General features: G+C 50.4%; 1 protein-coding gene and 1 long non-coding RNA gene across 3 annotated transcripts in view; both read right to left on the bottom strand.

Moving 5' to 3' along the window:
- The window catches only part of KIF2C (kinesin family member 2C), a 53,880-nt gene extending 44,875 nt beyond the window's left edge, over window positions 1–9,005 (bottom strand). For both annotated transcript variants that reach the window (XM_054037011.1, XM_054037012.1), the window contains exons 1-4: window positions 8,868–9,005; window positions 3,898–3,992; window positions 768–875; window positions 401–449 (exon numbers count right to left, since the gene is read on the bottom strand). In XM_054037011.1, the coding sequence (XP_053892986.1) occupies window positions 401–449; window positions 768–875; window positions 3,898–3,992; window positions 8,868–8,931 (316 nt within the window). In that variant the 5' untranslated portion in view covers window positions 8,932–9,005. The remainder of the gene's footprint in view (window positions 1–400; window positions 450–767; window positions 876–3,897; window positions 3,993–8,867) is intronic.
- Window positions 9,006–11,887: 2,882 nt separating this feature from the next.
- Window positions 11,888–15,007, bottom strand: LOC128842551 (uncharacterized). Its single transcript, XR_008446019.1, has 3 exons — window positions 14,929–15,007; window positions 12,734–12,863; window positions 11,888–11,972 (listed from the first exon to the last, which is right to left on the bottom strand). It is a non-coding gene; the product is annotated as an uncharacterized LOC128842551 (long non-coding RNA).
- Window positions 15,008–25,439: the final 10,432 nt, after the last annotated feature.

Raw genomic sequence — 25,439 nt, 5'->3', positions numbered from 1 at the left:
CACTCACTTGCCATTGGATTCTGGAATTTGCAAAGTGGAATTTACTAGAATTCCCCTGAAACCTGTAGAACTATACAACTTAGAAGGGGGAGGGGGGGAAAACTTGTGATAAAAGGCAAATTGTGATTACCAACTTGCCAGCTCAAACACACAAAAGCCTCCTGCTGGCGGTAGGCCTGTATTAGGGTACCCAAGGTAGGAAGCCTTCAAGACATAGAAAAACCTCAGAATGCCTTAGGACTATGATTTAAGACTCAAATTTCAATAAGGAACCAGCATAAAGTACAGTTGCTTAATTAGCACATTTTGTAGCATTGTGTTGCCTAAATTAGAGTAAATCTCCAGCATAATTTATTTTTGTCTTATGACTATAGACAAGAATGAAGACAGTCATTTTTACCTTCTCGTGGAGCAGGAATTTTTGAAAGGGTTGTTCTACGTTTTTGTTTCTGCAAAAAGTTAAAAAGCCACTGCAGTAAGTATCTGACGCATCTACCATGCTCTTTGCATTATATAATTAAGATATGGTAACAAATACAAGAATGCGCCTGTTTTTATAAAAAACAGCACAGGAAGCCCAAAAAAATCCAAATGGAACAAAACATGCATACCCAGAGACCTCAAAGTTTAAAGTGGAAGATAAGTGAAAGAATCAAAGCGGTTTTTAAAATAATCTGTACTTATTTTGTAGTTATTTATGTTCCAATATGCTGCTGTTTGAATTTTAGTACTATAACAAGAGTCTGAAGACTTTAAGGATTACATACCTGTACAGTTACATTCTCCTGCAGAGGCAGGTTCTCTTTCACATCAGAAGCAGAAGGAATTTCTTCTAAAATCTCTGGATTTATTGTTATCACATCTTCAATCTCAATCTACAAAAGCAAAGACAAGATTTAGATAGTAGACAATTTCTGTTCTAACTCCCAATGGAAGACAAATAGCTTGACATAAACTTTAAATAAAGACAGCAAAATATAAGCCATTCATTTGTTTGATATGGAAAATTAGGGTTGCCTTGATTAATAATGTAGTATTTTAAATTCCACTTGAGCAGTCTAATCTGACTGTAATAGAAATCTGCTAGACAGACCATCTACCAGTGTCTGCCAACCACCACTCAGTGCCACAGGAGCTATTGGGCACTTCTGAAAACACTAGCAAAGCACATTTGTCACTGTTTTAATCTCTTGTGGCTAATCTTAGTAAAGCTCTCAATCACTCCATGATTTCTGTTCTAGGAGAGCATTACGAGTTTACAATATAGTTGTGTTTATTGAAATAATTTTTATTAAAAAGCTACTCACACTGAGGTAAATGAAGCATTCAGCATTTAAATCAAAACAATTTAATTAATCTGCATTTTCCCCATATTCGCCCTCCTGCTATTTGCAAGTAGGAGTAAATAAGTGATTTCACCTCAACCTCCAAACTCCTGGTTTACCATGTAGTGAAGTCATAATCCTTTATCTACAACATTCTGCAGCTCTGGAAAAGTGTGATGTCACAAGTGTCTGTGGGGGAAGAGGGGGTAGTGAGGAGCTGGGCTATGAAGGAGAAAACGTAGGCACAAACTGAGCCTCTCTCCCTCGTTTTTACTGTGTAAAGATGACCTTATAAAACACTGAGTTTGTATGCTAGGTAGTTGTATAATTATCACTTCATCCTCCACAGAAACTAAGCTGCCTTTGATATTGAAATAGCACCTATTCTGCACAAGTTTATATATTAAATATTAATATTTTAGAGGGTTTAGGTAAAAATGTGATTTAATCCTCTGTAAAATGAGCAAAAATACAATATTAACTGTTCTCATACATAAGAGTTAAAGTATTCACCAGATTTTTAAAATAGATTTATAGATATGTGATTGTCTCCCCAAGTATTATGGAAACCCAGGACAATCATCATCAAGTTTACTCACTTTTAAGTAAAACCTTGTTAAATGCCAGTCCCTCAAACTCACCTGGGCTCTGACAGTCATGGTTTCTTCCCATTACAATAGCAGATCACTTTGGAGGTTCTGTGAGTCAAAAAACCTAGGCCCCCATGATATCTGTGCATCCTCATGGAGCTTATGCTCAGGGATTTGCACTGGTAGAGCTCAAACTAATTTGCCTGCAAAACTTCTGTTAATGATGATTATGCAGGACATAGCATACCCAGCTTCAATGTCAGAGCGCCACCTCATCTTTCAAATCTACCTCTAGCTGTCAGTACATATTTAGACTTCTGACTAGCATAGATCTGATAAGAGTTTCAAGTCTCAGACAATGCAATTAGTAGTTGGACTCTGGCCCAAACTTCACGGCTAATTCCCCATCTGTTGCAAAGACATCTGGGAGCTTGTTGGTGCCTCTAGGAGGATTTTTCCCTCTGTGGAATAAAGCCATCCCTCCTTTTCCTGAAGGCTGAGCCTGTCAGCCAGGTTTTTGTTATTATGGGAGTACTGAGGAGCTGCAAGCTCACCTACTGATGGGATGAGGGCATGCATTTGGGCGTAATGCCTGCTGTAACCAAAACAGGGGTAAAAAAAAAAAAAAAAAAACAACGAAGACTTACTCAAAACAGCTTAAAATATAAAATAACACACTTGTTTGTATTTGCTGCGCTTAATTTAAAACATGCTGGTCTCCTAGTGCCTAGTCAAAGCTCTTAAATAAATTTGGTTTGCTTCTCCACCCTAGTGTGTCTATTGGTGCAACGCACACCGGGCAACGAACCCTGTTGCCCCCCTCGGGCCCTCTGGGCCGGCAACAAGCTCATGAGCAAACTCCTCGCTACACACAGACACTAAGTGTCAGGGAAAGTGAAAGTTTCCCAGAGTGTAAATAAAAGAAGCAGAACTAAAGAAAGGAATGTGGTAAATTATGCAAGCTGGGAGGAGATTTACAAAATCAGAGTCCAAACCAAATGGGAAACAAGGAAAACCCTTTTCTACAGCCAATGGAGTGGGAAGATATCGGTCAGAATATTAGAAATACCTCCAGTTCTCTCTCAGCTTGTCTTTCAAAGACAATGGAGATATTTTATTGGCTCACCAAGTTTAAGTATAGTTTTAATGCATAACTGGATAGGAAATGCCCAAAGTATCCAACTAATCTCACATTTTGCCATAGGTTAGGGAATTCTTCCAGAAAATTTTTAAGAGATCATTAAAGGTGCTGAATACCAGTATAGAGCTGCCAAGGTTGCATAAGCCGGGGCTTTGTTAAGAGCATGACAGTACAGCACTAATGAAGAAGTCGTAACTCATCACTTATGAGTCGTAAAACAAATGTATGTATATAAATACATAAACGTTTTATTCTGAATCAACTATTCTTACTAGAAAAAATATTGCCCTCAGAGGCATTGTGTGTCAGCAATACTATTGTAATCATTATTTGTGATTAGTTGGATTATAGGGGTCCAGTTTACAACAATGAGCGATAAGGGGTTTTCACAGCTTTCCAACCCTCAAGCCAAAGAGCCAAAGACAAACATGGCCCAAAATTAAGGATTTGTAAAAAACAGACTTAGTTTTTGTAAGGCCAAATAAAATCTTAATTTTCATTGGAACGTAATGCAACAGATAGACCTTCATCTGCAGCATTTACAAACCAAATTACAACTTTTATGCATTTGAATCTGAAGAGTTAGAACATACTACAATCAAAAAGTGAATTGCCCAAGCTGTTCTCCTTGTCCTAGGTGACAGAAATACTAAGATTATATTTTTAGCCCTGTTTAATGAGCCACAGAATTCTATGAAACACGTAAGAAAACTGGCTTTAAGCCCAAAGGATCTTTATTTAATAGAGTCATGGATTTCAGCCCCATGCTTTATAACTATGCAATTCAAAGTTGCTGCTTTATTCCAGACAGAGTGAGCGTGGGAACACCTCTCTCACTCACCTCTTTTCCTTTGGTTGAGTCCCCTTCTGACCATTCTACCGAGACAGACAGCCTTTCGACGTTTACAGTCTTTATAATTGCACTGTGAATTAAGCCTAAGGATTAAAGATAAGGTCACATTTCATCAGGTCATTCAACACAACACACTTAACTTTTGCTGAAGAGAACAAGTCCCCATATTCAGCTCTGTAATACCAATTCAAGATTAGAAGGCTAGTTTTTCCAGAGAGGAATTTGTCAGTATTCCGTATCCAAAGCTATGAGCCATTGTTAAAATCTGGGAATGGCCTTCATACTACAGTATAAATATTGGATAAACATTCAAGACACAAAAAAGCAATGAAGCTATTAACTCTGCTGTCAGCCAGCAATTTCCTAGGAGTGCCAATACCTTTGAGGACGCAGCGGCCCAAAGGAAATTAAGCTATTATTGTCCCTTTGCTGTGGCATTAAAGACAACACCTTTTCTGGCAGGGATGCAATGTGCTATTTTTAGAGCCCGAACACTGAAAGACTTCTGACTTACTTAGTTTATTTTGACAGCACTTTGTATAAGTTTTCCCATTACACGGCAACCAGGGAAGAGACTTTTTTTTTTTAAAGTGGAAAAAAACGTCCCCTAAAAAAGAAAGCCACACACAAAGATTGCCTGGGGGAGTTCAAGGGTCTGTTTAGGACCAGAAACCACTTTTTAAATTGCATTGTATCATATTATTGACTTAAACTGGGACCATATAGAACATGGTTGCAACCAAGGTCCTGTAGTGGCACCAAATCTGGTCTAAAGGAGGTCAAATAGGGTGTCTAAGACAAGGTTATGGTTTGCTGGTTATGGTTATGTTATCTGTATATGGGTATCATTTTTGTAGTTGAAGTTATGAATATTGGCTCTATACAGTCTGTATTTCAAACTTCAGCTATGATTCTGGGTAACCCCAGACAAGCTGGTGTCAGCTCTGCCTAGCTTGCTTGATGGCCCATTAAGGCCCATCAGCTATACAATGGACCCATTGAGAGAAAGCAAATATGCCTTGAGACTCAAAGTATGCAGGGACTTGCCCATGTGACTCTAGACTCCATTTTGCTGTATTTTTCCACAGTAAGAACAAAGGTGTTCTTACACTTGGAAAAAGACTATAAAAGGCTGATGCCTCATCTCCATCTTGTCATCAATCCTGCTTCTTACCTCTGGAGGGACTTTGCTACAAACTGAAGCTCTGAGCAAGGACTGATGACCCATCCCAGCTGTGGATGTACTCCAGAGACTTGATTTGAACCTGCAGTTTATTCCATCACTGCTACAAGCCTGAACCAAGACTTTGTCATTACTGTATGTAATTGATTCCATTTAACCAATTCTAACTCTTCTGTACCTTTTTCCTTTTATGAATAAACCTTTAGATTTTAGATTCTAAAGGATTGGCAACAGCGTGATTTGTGGGTAAGATCTGATTTGTATATTGACCCGGGTCTGGGTCCTTTGGGATCAAGAGAACCTTTGTGTGTTTTACTGAGGTATTGGTTTTCATAACCATTTGTCCCCATAACGAGTGGCACTGGGAAACTGGAGCATCTAAAGGAATTGCTTGTGTGACTTGTGGTTAACCAGTGGGGTGAGACCGAAGTCCTCTTAGTCTGGCTGGTTTGGTTTGCCTTAGGAGGTGGAAAAACCCCAGCCTTGGGCTGTGACTGCCCTGTTTTAGCAATTTGTCCTGAATTGACACTCTCAGCTGGGTCCCGCCAGAACCAGCATCATTACACACTTAAATCTGCTAAACTCCATGTTTACAGCATCCCTTCATTTTCAATCTCCTTTGGAAAGGACAGAGCCTCATAGATGCCTAGTGTCATTGGAAAGCTTTCATCAATAATGGAAAGGAAAAAAGTCTGTAAGAAGACCAGTCCCCTAGAGGGCATCACAAGCAGTAAGTCCAACAGAGGCAACCAAAGGCAAGAGTGAGAATATAAGAACGACCATATTGGGTCAGACCAATGGTCCATGTAGCCCAGTCTCCTGTCTTCCAATACTGGCCAGTATCAGATGCTTCAGAGGGGAAAATGCACACATTGGGGGAATGGGGTGTGCACAAACATGCACACATCCATAGTGAATAAGACAGCATGGAGCTCTTACAATCCCACTGCATACCCAGTGATGACAGGACAGGGAAGAAAGGGACTTGTCCCCACTGCAACCCAAAGGCCCAGGGTGGATAGGGGCTCTCCTCCTGCCCCCTCACCCCCAATAGAAAGGCTGCTTCCCAGAGGTGGGGCATGCTAAGGAATAGTAGAAGCAGAATAAAGACAATGGACTTCAAGAAAGCAGACTTTAGCAAACTGAGAACTAGCACATAAGATCCCATGGGAAGCAAGCCTTAGGAGGGGGGAAAAAAAAGTTCAGGCGAGTTGGCAGTTTTAAATAGACATTATTAAGGGCACAAAAGCAAACTAACTGAATGCATAGGAAAGATAGGAAGTATGAGAAGAGACCATCCTGGCTTAACCAGGAGATTTTTTTTTTTTTTTTTTAAATCGCCTGAAACTCAAAGAGTCAAAAGGTAGAAGAAAGTAATAGGGATGTAAATATTGGTTAAAAAAGTTAACCGGTTAAACGATTAAAATTATGTTGTTTAACCAGTTAACCGAGGTAGCTGGGGGGACATGGTTGGGGCTGGGGTCAATCCAGCTGGGGACTGGGATCCAGCCGGCTCAGCCGACGCAGCCCAGCGGAGGTCTCGCTGGCACAACCGGGGCTGGGGCTGCTCCCGCTGACCAGAAGCGGGGCCACCAGGGTTTACGATTAACCAGTTAACCTTTTACATCCCTAGAAAGTAGATCAAATTACAAAGGATGAATATAAAACAAAAACCACAAGCATGTAAGGTCAAAGTTAGAAAAGACAGGGCACAAAATGAGATTAAACTAGCTAGGGACATACAGGGTGACAAGAAAATATTTTACAAATACGCTAGAAGCAAGAGGAATACCCAGGCCACAGTAGGCCCATTACGCAATAAGGAGGGAGAGACAACAGAAAATGCAGCAATGGTCAAATTATTAAATGTCTTTTTTGTTTCAGTCTTCACCAGAAAGATTAGCAGTGATCGGATGACTAACATAGTTAACATTAGCGTACATGGATTAGGAGCGGAAGTTAAAATAGGTGAAGAACAAGTTAAGAATTAAGGTATGTCTACACTTAAAATGCTACAGCATAGACGCTACCTATGGCAACGGAAGGATTCTCTTGTTGCCATAGGGAATTCACTTCTCTGAGAGGCAGTAGCTATGGCAACAGAAAAATTCTTCAGTTGAGCTAGTGCCATCTACACCAGGACTTAGGTTGGTGTAACTATGCTGCTCACGGGGTGTGGATTTTTCACACCCCTGAGAGATGTAGTTACACTGACCTAATTTTCTATTCTAGACCAGGCCTTACTTAGGCAAGTTAGAGGTCTTCAAGTCAGCAGGCCCTGACAAAATACACCCTAGAATATTTTAAGGAACTGGCTGAAGAGATCCCTGAGCCATTAACAATTATCTTTGAGAATTTGTGGAGGAAGAGAGAGATCCCAGAGCACCGGAAAAGGACAAATATAGAACCCATCTATAAAAAGAGGATGAAGGATAACGCACGGAATTATAGACCAGTCACCTTAACTGCGGTACCTGGAAAAATAATGGTGCAAACAATGAATTGTAAGCACCTTGAAGATAAGGTAATAAGTAACAGTCAATACAGATTTGTCAAGAAAAAAAATCAAGTTAAACCAACCTAATAGCCATCTTTAGGAGAGTAACATGTGATCTCTCTCAACTTTAGCAAGGCTTTTGATACGGTCTTATGTGACCTTCTCATAAGCAAACTGGGGAAATAGATCCTAGACGAACCTATTATAAGGTTGGAAAACCATACTCCTGGGTAGTTATCACTGGTTCACAGTGCAACTGGAAGGGCCTATGGAGTGAGGACCTGCAGGGATCTGGCCTGGGTCTAGACAAAACTTTCATAAATGACTGGGAGAACAGCCTAGACTCCGCACACTTTTAGATCGTGCGCAAACGAGGCCAAGCGGGGCGGGGCGGGGCGGGGCGGCACCTGCTTTGGGAGACGAGCATTAGCAGCATCCAGAGCGCAGCTGAGAACGGCGGGCAGGACAGCGGGGCACGTGCGGAGCCCGGAGAAGAGCAGCCGCGGGCGGGCGGGGACCGGAGAACAGGCCCCGGGGACGGGAGAGGGCGTGACCCATTGTTCCCGGATCGCCTGAGGCCGGGACACGCCGCGAGGGGAGATTTAGGCCCCAGGAACCGGCTCCGGGCTCTTGTCTCAGCCCGAGGGGCCCGTCCAGCCCCACACGTCTCGGGCTCTGCCTGCAGGGGAGCTGCCTGCCCCCCCCGCTGAGCCCCCGCAGCCAGACCCCCCACACACCCCTCGCTAAGGGGGCGGTACGGATAGCGGCGGGGGTCAGTCCTGTCAGACCCCCCCACACACACACCCCTCGCTAAGGGGGCGGTACGGAAAGCGGCGGGGGTCAGTCCTGTCAGACCCCCCCACACACACCCCTCGCTAAGGGGGCGGTACGGAAAGCGGCGGGGGTCAGTCCTGTCAGACCCCACACACACACCCCCCTCGCTAAGGGGGCGGTACGGAAAGCGGCGGGGGTCAGTCCTGTCAGACCCCACACACACACACCCCTCGCTAAGGGGGCGGTACGGAAAGCGGCGGGGGTCAGTCCTGTCAGACCCCACACACACACACCCCTCGCTAAGGGGGCGGTACGGAAAGCGGCGGGGGTCAGTCCTGTCAGACCCCACACACACACACCCCTCGCTAAGGGGGCGGTACGGAAAGCGGCGGGGGTCAGTCCTGTCAGACCCCCCCACACACACCCCTCGCTAAGGGGGCAGTACGGAAAGCGGCGGGGGTCAGTCCTGTCAGACCCCCCGCCGAACGCTCCCCCCGCACTCACCGTTGCTCCGCTGAATCTTAATAAGCCGGCCGGGCTGGAGGCGGCTGCAGACCGCGGAGTCCATAGCGCGGAGGGGAGCGAGGGGGGTTCCTCGGGGCCGCTAGAAACGGAGAGGCGTGAAGGGGTCTGTGGTCCCAGCGGCACCGCGTCCAATCAGCAGCTGGGAATGGCGGGCCCCCGGCAACCGCCGCCGATTTAAACTCCGCGCGCCGGCGTGCCGCAGGGCCTACCGGGAAACGCGGCCTCGGAACCACAACCCCCAGCATGCTGTGCGTGTACAGGGAGCGCCATCTCCCAGCATGCCGAGGGACTCCGGCCTAGCGCACCTACTGGGAACTACCACTCCCATCATGCCGCGGGCCCCTCTCTCAGAGCGCTGCGGGGCCTCTACGCGCGGTGCACGCTGGGAGATGTAGTCCTGCGGCGGGGTGGTCACAGTTTCCCAGCTTACACGTGGTGCTGACACGCCAGGCAGGGTTCCCCTTCTGTTCGGGCCTGCAGGCGAGGGGCAACCGGAGGGGGGGAAATGGGGAAACAAGGCCCTGCCCCTGCCTGTAGGACCCAAATAATCAGGGACAATGGAAAAGAGGGGACAGTCACTGGCCACCCCACTTCCATCCCCAGCCTGGACTCCTTGCTCTCTCCTTGAGCAGGAGGTTACATTACAAACACCTCCGTGTATTTACGGTGAAAGCTGTAAAGCCGTGTCTTTCCCTGTGTCAAGCGCCAGCAGCTGTTTGGGTTCGGCCTGGCCAAGGGGAAGTTCACCTGCACGATGCCCTTGCAGCCCTCAGCCTCCGCCCAGGGCTGAACTGCATCCCCGTGTTGTGGGTGTGGTGTGGAACAGGGCCTCTGCGCTTCAGGCATTTCGGGCTCTGAAATTAACTTCCGGAGTGCAAGAGGTATTTCAGAATGACGCTCCCAGCACTACTGTATGCAGTATTATTGTGGCCCTGTTCGTCCCAGAATATTACAGAGGCAAGGTGGTGAGGTAATATCTTTTGTAGGACCAACTTCTGCTGGTAAGAGAGACAAGCTTTTGAGCTTACAGAGAGCTCTAAGCTTGTCTCTCTCACCCGCAGAAGTAGTTTCAACAAAAGATATTACCTCACCTCCCCCCCTTGACTCCCAACACTGACACCCCCGCTACCCAATAAATCCTCCCATCAAAAATGGGGGGGGGAATCAAAAAGAAAAATCCTTCCCCAGCAGTTTTTAACTCTAAAAGAGGAGAAGCCAGAGACTCCACAAAGTCCTCTTTGGAGAGCTAGCAGCATGTCCAGTCCCATCTGGAGATGAGTCACCAGAACTAACACATGTACAAGACACTGCCAGAGGAGTGAAGGTGAGGGGACACTCATGGAGCTGGTCCCAGCATTGATTGGGGATAGTAAGGCCTTGTGTTTTTTCTGGTTTCCTCTAGCACCTGTAACACCACGGCCTGTGCGAAGAGGGAAGTTAGCACGTGCAGAGAGGCTGGAAAAAAAAGGACAAGCGAGGAAATGTTCCAGGAACTAGTGACTGCATCCCAACAGAGGACTTTGAAGGCAGAAGTTTGGAGGGAAGGTTTCCTGGTGCAACCACAAAGCATCAAAGTAGAGTACATGGCCTTGGAAAGGGACATGATACAGACTCAAACAGCGCTGTTGGAGCACCTTTTGTGACAAAGGTCAAGCACTGCTCCCCAACCTTGCAATGTCCTGCAGACTATAGGGAACACACCAGACGGGTACCACCATTTCATTCAAGCTTTACAACTCCTTCCAGAACAATCCACCTACCAGGATATGGAGAAGGAGAACCCCTTCAAACACATCAACTACAAGAGTTTAGGAGCCTTCAGTTTGGTCGTGCCACAGGTCCACTGGCCTCAGGTTTGCGCTGTGTTCTTAGTTCACTGTTTTTTTTAATCAAGTAGTTATGTATTCCCTATGTTATTTGTTCATTCAATGATTTTTTGGGGGGTAGAACTCAGCTGAAAAATATCATTGAGGTACAGCCCAACCCACAAATTATGTAACATCCACCCATTGTATCAATTTCTAATAAAATCAGCACACAAACAAACACATTTCAGTCATTTCCTTGGCTACAGCATATTCATTACCCACAGCTATCCCCTGGGCACAATGCATCCTAAACCCTGGTTCTTTGATCACTTGGGGCTAGATTCACAAAAGGACTTATGGACCGAATTGTCACCTTAGGCACCTAAATCCCAGAATCAGCCCCACTGGGATTCCCAAAACCCCTACTCAGCTGCTGCTGAACTTTCTAGATGTCTAATTTCACTCGGCATCCACATTTTTGCAGCAAAAGTTCCTTAGGTGCCTATGTTGCTGCTTGTACATGACCGCACTGCAGCCCCACACCAGGCATCTGGACTCCTAACCCCCACTGTGATGCACAAACCAGGGTAGACAGACATTCCTCCACCTCAAACACCCACAGGGCCCAATCTGGTAGGCAAAGCTCTGTACGCACTTCCCAGAGCAGGTCCCTATAAGCAGGCTTCCACAGACACAGCAGTGGGGGGACAGGAGAAGGAGGCCCTCCCTAACAACTTTTAGCCTAGTGGTTAGCATACACATCTGGGATGCAGGAAACCTCCTAGTTTCCAACATCCCCACGCAAATGTGAGTCCAGACACGTCCCTCAGCGTTACTCCATTTACACTAAAGATGGGCCCTAAGTCAGAAAAGAACCATCCCCTCTTCCCAGACTTTAGAACTCAGGTCCCGCTGTGATTTGCACCATTGTCCCACCTCATTAGTACAGATGGATAGTGCAAGTGCACATTGATATCCACTGCATGGAGTGAAGTCTTTGGGGGTGTTGGGCCAAAACCAAAGCAATTCATTTAACTGAGGACATTGTGATTGGACCCCAGTGGTCTCTGGAGTCTGATCAGGAACTGGAGCTCCACTGCGGCTTTAGAGGAATGAAACCCAGTCCCCATTATCCCTGCAAAATGGACCCATGTTCCAGACCAGAAACAAGCTCTGGCAGTTAGAGAAGCCCATTTACCATAAAAAGCTGGAACAGAGTCTCTCCTGTTGCCTTCCTCACATGCTGCTCCACAATGGGAAATGTCCGGACAAAATACTGCAACAAAACACTCCCAATAAGTGCAAAAGGAGGGAGGGGGTGTCTGGCTCCACTGAAAAGCAGCACCCTCACAGGATGGTAAAGTGCTCCAGTTCAGTGCTCCTTCCCACCTGGGATTTATCTGTCCATTGCCCCCATTCTGCTGTTCACCTCTCTGAGAGCCAACACGGCTGGAGGCCGGGGTTAACTAGCTGGGGAAAGGGTTGGTACAACACCCAAGCCCCACCCCAACTGCCAAGCCCCACCCATACTGCTAGAGCAGCTGGATATTTCAGTTTGTGATCGGCAGGGGTATGGTTAACCATCACACCACTGGGCTTTAGAGCCGACGTCCCCTGTGGACCGGAATGGAGGACCTTCACTCTGGATTTCTCTAGGTTGCAGGCTTTGGGTTGGGTTTGAAGCCTGGTCTTTATGTTGAATTTCCTGATTTTGTATTATTCAAAACTGCAACCCATTCCATGAAGGTTTCTTCTCATTTATTTGCTGCCCTTAACTGCACCTCACTGAAGGTTTTTTGTCGGGGAATCATGACTGTTAAGCAGAAGGAGAACTGGAGTTGGATAAGCTCGTCCTCAAGCACTAACAGCAGAGGGGACGCAGAACCCGTAGGGACGTTGCTGTATCATCAGTGCCCTTTTTTTCCAGCCTTGCCCCAGTGTGCCTGATCCCCTTTATCTGAATAACACCCACTGCTCAGGAGCTTAGGGGGAGGAATCCACATTAAAATACACATTGCCCCCCACAGAGATACTCACCTCTAGAGTGATGCTGGCCTGTCTCTGGCAGGTGGTGTGATCCTGGTTCCCCATAGCACACATAAGGCCGTGCACCACTCTCAGCTGGATCATCTCTTCGGCCAGTTTGGTGGAGTCCTTGGCTAGAACGCTGCAAGGAAATCAACGCAGTCAGGCTCCAAGGCTCTTCTGCATGGGAGAAGACTCCCACAACCACAGGAGCTTTCTGGGAATGAAATGGAAGAGCCACGTCTAGCGATTTGGAGGGACAGATTCTAGTCCTGTTGCCTTAGGTGTGGTGCTGATCCAAGTGCAACGTGATGCCTCCATCTTTCCATGTCACTAGCGAATGACTAACACCAATGAACAAGGACGGATGCTATTCTCAAACTGAACAGGAAGCCCATGGCTGCATGTGAACTTTTTAACATCTATGTTTGGGGCTCTACCATTCAATAAAAAACATCTGATTTACATATTAAATCCCAGCAAATCCACTACGTTACCTCATAGAATGCAGCATCCAGGGTGGAACAGTAAATTACATTATTTTATTATTGAGCACATCACTGGAGAAAGCAACATGGCCGGTGTTTTGTGTCGTCTTCTGCTTTTAAAGGGAGCAATTTGGCATCGGCCCATCTTGTGGACTCTGCAGATCTCTAACAGGAAGTGAGCTACAGAAAAGCATGGAGACAGAGTTTCGGGATTCACTGGGTCAGACACTGATTTTGGTTCCATGCATTATGCTGTCGATGTCAAATTGTTAAATCGAGGCATTTCACTACAAGAGACTCTCTGCTCCCCTGAGAATACAACAGGCTCTGTACTGTTCTGTAGCATGGTTTGGTCCAGGTAGGTGGCAAGGTGCTAACACTGTCCCTCTCTATGCTGGCCTGGAAACAGAGGGAACATTCTGACTCTGTATTAATGGGGGGCCGGAGTAAAGGTTGATATTATATTTCACCTATAATAACAGCTCTGAATAATTTCAGGGGAGGATCTGGATTTTGCTACCCAAGCGGAAGTGCTTCTCTCTAAGTTCCTGAGGACTGTTGTGGATGGATGAAAGCCCCCGAAGTCTATATGGAGGAGTTGCAGAGCCATAGGGAAATACTCCGACAGCAATGGCAGAGGGCTAAAGATTCCCTCGGAAGGATAACGACTGACCTTTTCTCCATAATGGAAGCAGCTTCTCTAAATGCTGTATAAATCTCGGTAGCGAGGCAGACTGGTTCCCCGCCGCCCCGGAGGGGGACAAGCCCCTTTGGACGCTAAAGTGGGCGGAGCCAGTGGAGCTTGCGCCCGCCCCCCAGAGCTCACTAGAGGCCTGGCCGCTGGAGAAGCCAGACGCCTGTGGCCTAGCTCCCGGTTGGGAGACTCTTGCAGTTTGCGACCGACCCGAGGACTGGCCAGACGCCGACCAGACCCCGGGGAAGCTGGTAAACCCGCCTGTGGCAAGTTACCCAGAGGAGCTGCCAAGCCTCCCGCTCGCCGGGTACCCAGAGGAGCCCATGGTGCTTGATTCCTTGGAAGACTCCGTCCAGACGCAGGTACCTCTAGAGGGGGAGGTAGGAAATAGCCCGGGAGCAGCCGACCCTCGTCTGGCTGCAGCACACCCAGAGCCCATGTCAGTGTGTTGTGGCCAGGATCCCCACTGACACTGCAGCGGGTCTAGGGCCCCGGGCCGGGACGCAGTGGGGTGGGTGGGCCTGCGTCCCCCCTGCCACCCAACGTGTGGGTGGCCGTCTCCCCCTCTCCCAGCTCCTTCGGAGCCAGGACCTGGGCCTCCTAAACTTGTCTGCTCAGCCCCTGCCTGAGGGCCTGGGCCACTGAGTCTCTACTGCCCGGCCCTGACCCAGGGCCTGGGCCTGTTATTAAACCGTTTGCCCAGCTCCTGCCTGAGGGCCTGAGCCACTGACTCTCTACTGCCCGGCCCTGACCCAGGGCCTGGGCCTGGGCCTGTTATTAAACCGTTTGCCCAGCTCCTGCCTGAGGGCCTTGGCCACTGAGTCTCTACTGCCCGGCCCTGACCCAGGGCCTGGGCCTGGGCCTGTTATTAAACCGTTTGCTCAGCTCCTGCCTGAGGGCCTGAGCTGCTGCCTGCTGCACAGACAGGCTAATTCCCCGACTCACCTGACTTAAGTAGCGAGGTGGCCTGGTTCCCCGCCTGCTTCCTACAATCTCCCTTTGTATTTTGCTCTGAATTTTCTTACCCGATGGTTTTTGCTGCAGCGGCTTGCTGTATATACACTGACAAGGGCTCCGGAAGATGGAGTGTGGCTGGGTCTGAATGGGGGAATATTAGACAGGATGAAAACTACGGCTAGAGCCATACTTCTGCCAGAAAGCTTTAGTTATAACCTGGGGAATCAGAGCAGTAGCACCTGAAGAAAAGAGGATGTGTGAGATTAGAGCAACATCCCTAAGGGAATCTACACACAAATGTACTGTAGCCCAGTGCGTCACAAGGAGCTCTCGCTGCTCAGCGACTGTGTCAGGCTAATGCAGCAACTCAAACAGCCTGGGACGTTGCAGTCTGTTTTACTGAGACAGGATGGGGGTCAGAAAATGAAGGTTTCCCTGACTCTTGAAAAGGTGTCCTTTAATTTCCTCTGGCCACATGCAGAAGGGACCTGAGTTTAAGATCTCCTCTGAGAGAAGGCGCCGCTTCCCCTGCTCTCCATTCACTTTGCTGCATTCACTGAAGAAATCCACACAATTCGCAAATAGCATCAAAATTCCCATTCCTGCTCTGAGGGCTCCAACAAGCTGCCTGGCAGTTCCCATTACCCAAAACAGTGACCCTCTGCAACTCGCCAGAGGGTCACTGGAGAACAGCACTCAGGAGCTGCATCAGAGGAAGCTCTGACATCCATATGTGGAGGTACGTCTGTACACTGCAGTGGGGACAGGGGCAGGGGATATGGAGGCCTGGAGAGTGCAGTGCCGGCCTCTAGCTGCCAGGGGGCCCTGCTTGCCATCTCCTCTCACCCTGTCGCAGGAAAGGGGAAGGGAAAAGAGGGCGATCGCAATCCCAGGAAGGACACTAGGGTTACCACACATCCGTATTTTCCCGGACATGTCCAGCTTTTTGGTTCTTAAATCGCCGTCCAGGAGGAATTTTTAAATATCTAAAAACGTCCGGGATTTTGCCATTATTATTTTTCCCCAAAGAAGAGTTGATCATTCAAGAAAGAGAGGGAATGTTGATCGTTCAAGAAAGAAAGTGAATGTTGATCACTCAAGAGAGTGCCCGCTTTTCCCCCCTAACTCCCAGCGCTTGTGCTGCGAAACAGCTGTTTCACATGGCTGGGAGGGAGAGGGGAGGAGGGGGAATGCGGCGTGCTCAGGGGGGAGGCGGGGCCAGGGCGGGGATTTGGGTTAGGGGTCCAATGGGGCAGGGAGGGGGAGGAGTTGGGGTGGGGACTTTGGGGAAGGGGTTGAAATGGGGGCGGAGAAGGGGTGAAGTTGGGGTGGGGGGGCGCGAGCTCCCACCGGCGCCGAGGAAAGTTGGCGCCTAGCCCTATGGTTCCAGATATGTATGATCATTTTTCCATAGTGGCGATAGTGCAACGTCGACAATTTCAGTGTCTTTTCGGAGTCTGTACCGTGCACGGTAGTGTTTCCTCCAGAGCTCTTTATTTGATATTTTATTTTACTACCCCTAAACACAATGCCAAAATGAAAGTGTAAATTCACTGCAGAACTAAAGATGAAATTCCCGTGTTTTCGAAGTGGTAGAGAAGAATGGGAAGCTGAGTGCTTGGTATGTAGACCTGGTACTTACGTCTCTGTGAAAAATAAAGGCGCTAATGATTTACAAACTCATGTGGACTCAGACAAGCACAAAAAAGCAGTTCGAGGAGAGAGCTTATCAACAAAATTGACAGATTATTTTGTAAAACCAGGCAGTGAATCAGAGGATGCTGTTACTGCAGCAGAGGGTGCTTTTGCATTTCACACCGTTAAGCAACATAATAGCTTTAAGTCAGTGGATTGCGCATCTGTCTTCTTGAAGAAGACATTCCCTGATTCAGAAGTAGAATGGAAATTTTCAAGTGCTAGCACCAAGACAGAAGCAATTGTTATCTCTGTGCTTTCACTGCATTCTGTTGATGATGTTCTGAAAACGTTTGAAGAAAATGACATAGCTTACTGTGGAGTTGCTACAGATGGAAGCAATCACGGTTCAGTGAAAATATTTCCAGTAATTATTCAGTATTTCTACTGGAAAAATGGTGGTTTGCAGTTAAAATTGATTGAGGTCCAGAGCACACCTAGTGAGACTGCCGACACAATTGCTCATTACGTAAAAGAAACGCTTGAAAAAATGGTTTGTTCGAGAAGTGTATTGCATTTACAGGTGACAACTGCAATACAATGTTTGGAGGACTCCAGCATGATGAAGATGGAAAGAATATGTTTGCAAACTTAAAGAAGTTGTTGCAGAAGAGAACATTAATAGGTGTGGGTTGCCCAGCACACATTTTGAACAACTGTGTTTACCATGCAGCAGAAAGAATGAACGTTGACACTGAGAACATTATTTTTAAAATTTACCAGTACTTTCATATCTACACTGGCCGAACTGAGTGGCTGAAGGAGTACTGTGAGTTTGTTGATGTTGAATACAGAAAGCTGCTTTCTCATAGGAAGACACGATGGCTGTCATTATTTCCAGGCATTACAAGGGTGATACAGATGTTTCTGGCCTTGAAGTCATTCTTTCTGTCACAGGACAAACCACCCATAGTGCTTAAGACATTTTTTGAGTATGAATTAAGTGAGATTTACCTCTGGCACATGCATTCACTCATGAGTGTATTCCAAACTTACATCCAAGAAATTGAAAGGGAAAGCAATTCTGTCGTGGAAGTGCTGAAAAGTTTGAACTCGGTTCACACTATCCTTCTTGAAGACAAGACTCACAACTTTATGTCCCTGAAAGTTAAGGGACTACTGGCACAAAAGCGCATGGAAGGAATTGATGAAGAGTGTGACAAATTCTGTGCTGAAGTAGATAATAGTATAGTAGATGCTTAGGCCTGGTCTACACTACGACTTTAATTCAGATTTATCAGCTTTAATTCGAATTTACCCTGCAACCGTCCACACGACGACGCTATTTATTTCGATATAAAGGGCCCTTTAAATCGATTTCTGTACTCCACCCCGACGAGCGGAGTAGCGCCAAAATCGATTTTAACATTTCGAATTAGGGATAGTGTGGCCGCAATTCGACAGTATTGGCCTCCGGGAGCTATCCCACAGTGCACCATTGTGACCGCTCTGGACAGCAATCTAAACTCGGATGCACTGGCCAGGTAGACAGGAAAAGCCCCGCGAACATTTGAATTTCATTTCCTGTTTGCCCAGCGTGGAGAGCACAGGTGACCACAGATAGCTCATCAACACAGGTAACCATGCAGGCCGATAATCGAAAAAGAGCACCAGCATGGACCGTACGGGAGGTACTGGATCTGATCGCTATATGGGGAGAGGATTCAGTGCTTGCAGAACTTCATTCTAAAAGACGAAATGCCAAAACTTTTGAAAAAATCTCCAAGGGCATGATGGAGAGAGGCCACAATAGGGACTCAGATCAGTGCCGCGTGAAAGTCAAGGAGCTCAGACAAGCCTATCAAAAAACAAAGGAGGCAAACGGTCGCTCTGGGTCAGAGCCCGGACATGCCGCTTCTACGCCGAGCTGCATGCAATTCTAGGGGGGGCCGCCACCACTACCCTACCTGTGATCGTGGATTCCGGGTCTGGGATAGTCTCATCAGCTACACCTGAGGATTCTGCCGATGGGGGAGAGGAGGAGGAGGAGGAGGATGAGCTTGCAGAGAGCACACAGCACGCCGTTCTCCCCAACAGCCAGGATCTTTTTCTCACCCTGACTGAAGTACCCTCCCAACCCTCCCAAGCCAGTATCCAAGACCCTGACCCCATGGAAGGGACCTCAGGTGAGTTTACCTTTTAAAATATAAAACTTGTTTTAAAAGCAAACGGTTTTTAATGATTACTTTGCCCTGAGGACTTGGGATGCATTCGCGGTCAGTTCAGCTACTGGAAAAGTCTGTTAACGTGTCTGGGGATGGAGCAGAAATCCTCCAGGGACATCTCCATGAAGCTCTCCTGGAGGTACTGTTGCGGATTGTGGGGGAGTTAGGGCCCTGCACCCCTCTTCCCGAGATTCACTGCGAGACTCAGCCAGCCAGTAAAGCAGAAGGTTTATTTAAGGACAGGAACACAGTCTCAAGCAGAGCGTGTAGGTACGACCGGACCCCCTCAATTAGGTCCCTCTGGGAGGTTCAGGGAGCTTAGACCCCAGCTTGGGGTTCCCTGCGTTGCACCACCCAGCCCCAACCGAAACTAAACTCCCAGCCCCTCCCGCTGCTCCTCTCCTTTGTTCAGTCTCCCGGGCAGAAGGTGTTAATTCTCCCCACCCCCGTTCCTGGCTCAGGTTACAGCTCAGGTAGCTTCCTTCAAGGGAAGTCCCACATCCCCACTGCAACCCCCCTGCAACATTCCCAGGTCAAATCTGCCCTGCTCCCTGCTCCGTCACATCTCTCCCCCCTTCGAGACTGAACTGAGCGGGGTCACTCTGACCAGTGACCTGGGGAAGTTCAGGGCTCCCTCTCCGGGACAACGCGTCCGCTATCAGGTTGTCACGTCCCTTCACATGGACCACGTCCATGTCATAATCCTGCAGGAGCAGGCTCCATCTCAGGAGCTTGGCGTTGGCTCCTTTCATCTGGTGCAGCCAGGTCAGGGGAGAGTGGTCGGTGTGCACGGTGAAGTGACGCCCAAAGAGATATGGCTCTACTTTCTTGAGGGCCCACACCATGGCCAGGCATTCCTTCTCGATGGCTGCGTAGTTCTGCTCCCGGGGTAGCAACTTCTTGCTCAGGTACACGATGGGGTGTCTCTCCCCCTTTTCATCCTCCTGCATTAACACCGCCCCCAGTCCTGTGTCTGAGGCGTCGGTGAACACCATAAAGGGCTTGTCAAAGTCTGGGTTTGCCAGAACTGGGCCACTGACCAGAGCCTCCTTCAGCGCCCGGAGAGCCTCCTGGCACTCCTCGGTCCAGACCACTTTGTCTGGCTTCCCCTTCTTGCACAGCTCAGTGATGGGGGCGGCTATGGCGCTAAAGTGGGGCACGAACCTCCGATAGTACCCTGCCATCCCAATAAAGGCTTGGACCTGCTTTTTGGTTTGAGGAGCGGGCCAGTCTCTGATCACCTCCACTTTGGCTGGTTCCGGCTTTAGGCAGCCGCTTCCCACCCGGTGGCCTAGGTAGGATACCTCAGCCATCCCCACCTTGCACTTCTCCGGTTTTACGGTCAGCCCAGCCTTCTGGAGTCGGTCCAGCACTTGTCTAACCTGGGATATGTGGTCCTCCCAGGTCTGGCTAAAGACACAGATGTCATCGATATACGCCACGGCAAAACTCTCCATCCCCCTCAGTAGCTGATCCACCAGGCGCTGGAAGGTGGCCGGCGCTCCCTTGAGGCCGAAGGGCAGGGTCAGGAACTCATAGAGCCCCAGAGGGGTGACAAAGGCCGATTTCAGCCTGGCATCTGCATCCAGCGGCACTTGCCAATAGCCCTTTGTAAGATCCATGGTGGTAAGGTACCGAGCACCTCCCAGCTTGTCTAGGAGCTCGTCCGGCCTGGGCATGGGGTAGGCATCGGCCACAGTGATGGCATTGAGCTTCCGATAGTCCGCACAGAACCGGATCGACCCGTCCTTTTTGGGGACCAGCACCACCGGCGAGGCCCAAGGGCTGGAAGACGGCTGGATCACCCCCAAAGCCAGCATGTCATTGACCTCTCTTTCCAGGTCCTGAGCAGTTTTCCCTGTGGCTCGGAAGGGGGAGCATTTTATAGGCGGGTGCGATCCTGTCTGCACCCGGTGGACAGTCAGATTAGTGCGTCCAGGCTGGTTGGAAAACAGCTGCTGGTACAGATGCAGCACCCCTCCGATCTCAGCTCGCTGGGCAGGGGTTAGCCGATCAGAGAGAGGAATTGCTTCCAGGGGGAAGCCAACTCTTGTCCCAGGGAATAGATCTACTAAAGGGTCATCTCCCTGCCCCTCCCACTGTCCACACACGGCCAACACCATATTCCCCCTGTCATAATATGGCTTCATCATATTCACATGGTACACCCGGTGGTGGTGTGCCCGGTTCGACAGCTCCACCACATAGTTTACCTCGTTTAGTTGCTTGACAACCTTGAAGGGCCCTTCCCAGGCGGCCTGGAGTTTGTTTTTCCTCACGGGGATGAGGACCATCACCTGATCCCCAGTGGCGAAGGCGCGGGCCCGTGCTGTGCGGTCATACCAGACCTTCTGCTTCCTCTGGGCCCTGGCCAGATTCTCCCTGGCCAGGCCCATGAGCTCGGCAAGTCGTTCCCGGAAGGTCAGGACATACTCCACCACCGACTCTCCGTCAGGAGTGGCCTTCCCCTCCCATTCGTCTCTCATCAGGTCCAGGGGCCCCCTTACCCGCCTTCCATATAGCAGTTCGAAAGGCGAAAACCCGGTAGACTCCTGGGGTACCTCCCTGTACGCAAACAGCAGGTGAGGTAAGTACTTGTCCCAGTCCTGCGGGTGCTGATTCATAAATGTTTTCAGCATCATTTTTAGCGTCCCATTGAACCTCTCCACCAGCCCGTTGGATTGGGGGTGATATGCTGAGGCCCAGGTGTGCCGGACCCCACATCTCTCCCACAAGCACCGGAGTAGGGCCGACATGAAGTTGGACCCTTGGTCCGTCAAGACTTCCTTGGGGAACCCCACTCGGCTGAAAATGGTCAGCAGCGCATCCGCCACAGTGTCTGCTTCAATGGACGATAAGGGCACTGCCTCGGGGTAGCGGGTGGCGAAATCGACCACCACCAGGATGTATTTCTTCCCAGACCGGGTCGCCTTGCTGAGAGGTCCCAGTATGTCCATGGCCACCTTCTGGAAAGGCTCCTCTATGATGGGCAAAGGTCTCAATGCTGCTTTCCCCTTGTCCCGGGCCTTCCCCACCCTCTGGCAGGGGTCACAGGATCGGCAGTACTGCCGGACGTTGGTGAAGACCCCGGGCCAGTAAAAGTTCTGTAGCAGCCTCTGCCTGGTGCGCCGGATCCCCTGGTGCCCTGCGAGAGGGATGTCATGGGCCAGGTACAGTAGCTTGTGGCGAAACTTCTGGGGAACCACCAGCTGCCTCCTGATCCCCCACGACTCCACTTCCCCCGGGGGAGCCCACTCTCGGTACAGGAACCCCTTCTCCCACAGGAACCTCTCCTTGCATCCTCTCCTCATGGTCTGTACCACACTGAGGTCAGCCAGGCCCCTTAGCTTCCGCAGGGAGGGGTCCTTCTGCAACTCGGCCTGGAACTCGGCGGCTGGGGAAGGGATGGGGACCTGCTCCCTCTCGTCGGCTGGGTCGGAAGCCCCAGCCACCCCGCGGCCTGTCCTTGGGGTTTCCCTTCCCACCCGGGAAGGGTTCGGTGCCTCCGGTGGGACATCCTTCCCAAGGTCCGGGCGTAGTGCCCCTCGCTGGCTCTGGCTACGGGTCACGACTAAAGCGGTCTGGGGGCTGCTTGGCCAGTCCTCTAGGTCCCCCCCCATCAACACCTCAGTGGGCAAATGGTGGTGCACTCCCACGTCCTTGGGGCCCTCCTTGGCCCCCCATTTCAGGTGTACCCTCGCTACGGGAACCTTGAATGGGGTCCCGCCCACCCCGGTCAGGGTCAGGAAGGTGTTGGGCACCACCCGATCTGGGGCCACCACCTCGGGTCGGGCCAGTGTCACCTCTGCGCCCGTGTCCCAGTATCCATAAACTTTCTTCCCATCCACCTCCAGGGGAACAAGGCACTCGCTCCGCAGGGACAGCCCCGCACCAACCCTGTAAACGGAGAACTTTGAATCCGGAGCATCTGGCCCCCCAGAGAAGCTGGCCGGGGGCCCTTCTCTCTCTTGAGCAGTTGATAAGCTGCCAGCCCCTCTTGCGTGGGAAGCCTGCCCCTCGTCCGTCTGGGCCTCTACCAAGTTAACCCGGTGCGGGTTCGGTCTGCTCAGTCTGTCCTTGAGCTTGGGGCACTGGGCCCGAACGTGGCCTCTTCGGCCGCAGTAATAGCAGCTCAGGTCCCGTGGGTCCCCTCGAGCCGGTCGGTTGTCCCTGATGCTGGGCCTTCCCCGTGGGAGGGGATTCCCCATATTCCCCCTTTGGGAGGTCCCAGGGTGACTCTCTCTCTGCATCGCGGCGGGCCTGTTCCTTTGGGGCTCCTCCCTGCCACCCCCTGACCGGCTCTTTACAAACTCATCAGCCAGCTGCCCGGCGTGTCGCGGGTTCTCTGGCTTTCTGTCCACCAACCACAGCCTCAGGTCGGATGGGCACCGCTCATACAGTTGCTCCAGTACCAGCAGTTTAATCAGGTCCTCCTTCGTCTGGGCCCCACCAGCCCACTTGCTGGCATATCTTTCCATGCGGACGGCTAGTTGCAGATATGAGATCTCAGGGGTTTTATCTTGACTCCGGAACCTTTCCCGGTACATCTCAGGAGTCAGCCCAAACTCTCGTAGCAGGGCCCTTTTGAATAGTTCGTAGTCCCCTTTCTCTGCCTCTCCCAGTTGGCGGTACAATGCCACGGATTTGGGGTCCAGTAAGGGGGTAAGGACCCGGAGTCTGTCCGCGGGATCAACCCGGTGCAGCTCGCAGGCCGTCTCAAAGGCCTCCAGGAAGTCATCCATGTCCTCCCCCTCCTTGTATGGGGCCATGATGCACTTATCAAAGCTCCGTGCAGTCCCGGGTCCCCCCTCACTCACCGCAGCCGGGGGTTCGCTGCCCCTCAGTCTCGCCAGTTCCAGTTCACGCTGATGCTGTCTCTCATTCTCCTGTCTCTGTCTCTCTTTCTCCTCCCGTTCATGCTGATGCTGTCTCTCTTTCTCCTCCCGTTCATGCTGACGCTGTCTCTCTTCATGCTGTCTCTGTTGTTCACGATCCTCCAGCTCCCTCAGTTTTAGCTCTTTCTCCCATTCCAGCCAATTCCGCTCCCCGGATGCCGAACGTCGCCGGGAGGATCCTCTGCTGGCCGGCGGGCTTCGCCGGGGGGATCCCCTGCTGGCCGGGGGGGTCACGGCGCCCTCGGTATTTGCTGGGCTTCTCCCCACCCTTCCCCTAGGCATAGGAAGGAGGGGTCTCGGGAAGCCCTCAGCAGCCGGCTGACCACTCCCAGCTGGGACAGACACTGGGGCCTGCGCTGCATCTGCCAGGCTGCTTCCCTGAGACACAGGGATCGGTTCATTCGCGCGATCTTCCTCCTCCAGCTGGGCAATGAGCTGTTCTTTGGTGAGCCTCCCAATGCGCAGCCGCCTCTGCTTGCACAGCTCCACCAGGTCGCTCTTAAGCCGCTTGGCATACATCTTCCTGCTGGCCACTCACCGGCCTGTGTGCTCACAGCTCCCCACAGTTCCCAGGGGGACCCCTAGTGTGCCAGCCCTTCTCGAGGTCACCACCTCTCTGCCAGGGTCGAGCTGCAGACTCCTCCGCCCCTGGGACCACTCGCTGCGATCCCCCCGGGGGACCCTGTTACTGCAAAAGTCCTTCTCGCTGGTCACACACTCCCAGGGGTAATAACCGTCTCTCTCTCACTCTTCAGCACGCCTGGTCCCCGTCAATCCCCCTTCGTTTTACTGCTCCCCAGTCACTTACTGCAGGAAGCGCCGTCCACGGGGTGCAGTAGATCCCACCGCTGACACCAGTTGTTGCGGATTGTGGGGGAGTTAGGGCCCTGCACCCCTCTTCCCGAGATTCACTGCGACTCTCAGCCAGCCAGTAAAGCAGAAGGTTTATTTAAGGACAGGAACACAGTCTCAAGCAGAGCGTGTAGGTACGACCGGACCCCCTCAATTAGGTCCCTCTGGGAGGTTCAGGGAGCTTAGACCCCAGCTTGGGGTTCCCTGCGTTGCACCACCCAGCCCCAACCGAAACTAAACTCCCAGCCCCTCCCGCTGCTCCTCTCCTTTGTTCAGTCTCCCGGGCAGAAGGTGTTAATTCTCCCCACCCCCGTTCCTGGCTCAGGTTACAGCTCAGGTAGCTTCCTTCAAGGGAAGTCCCACATCCCCACTGCAACCCCCCTGCAACATTCCCAGGTCAAATCTGCCCTGCTCCCTGCTCCGTCACAGGTACTCCAAAAGCCTTGCCACAAGGTTTCTGGGCAGTGCATCCTTATTCCGTCCTCCATGGTAGGACACTTGACCACGCCCTGCTTGCAGCAAGTAATCTGGTATCATTGCCTGACAAAGCCTGGCAGCGTATGGTCCCGGTGTTTGCTGGCATTCAAGCAACATCCGTTCTTTATCTTGTTGTGTAATCCTCAGGAGAGTGATATCACTCATGGTAACCTGGTTGAAATACGGGAACTTAATTAAGGGGACAGAGGTGGCCGTTCCTACTGGGCTGTTTGCCTGTTGCGGAAAATAAATCCTTCCCTGCAGTTAGCCAAGTGCAGATGGGAAATTGGCCCTGAGCTTTTCGCGTTTGTCTAGCAGGGATCTTCCCTGTTACCAGCCACGCGGTGGGAGGAGGGGTACCGTGATCATCCCAGAGAATTTATGGCGGGAGGGGGGCGGCGGCGGGGGGGGGGGGTTAGTTTGGTTCCTGCAGGGATCTTCCCTGATACCAGCCACGCGGTGGGGGGAGTGGTACAGCGATCATTCCAGAGAATT

The sequence above is a fragment of the Malaclemys terrapin genome, chromosome 8 (assembly GCF_027887155.1).
Source record: "Malaclemys terrapin pileata isolate rMalTer1 chromosome 8, rMalTer1.hap1, whole genome shotgun sequence".
In the NCBI taxonomy this organism is placed as follows: Eukaryota; Metazoa; Chordata; order Testudines; family Emydidae; genus Malaclemys; species Malaclemys terrapin.
Note: the sequence above shows the minus strand (reverse complement) of the source record. Positions and strands in the feature narration are given on the sequence as shown.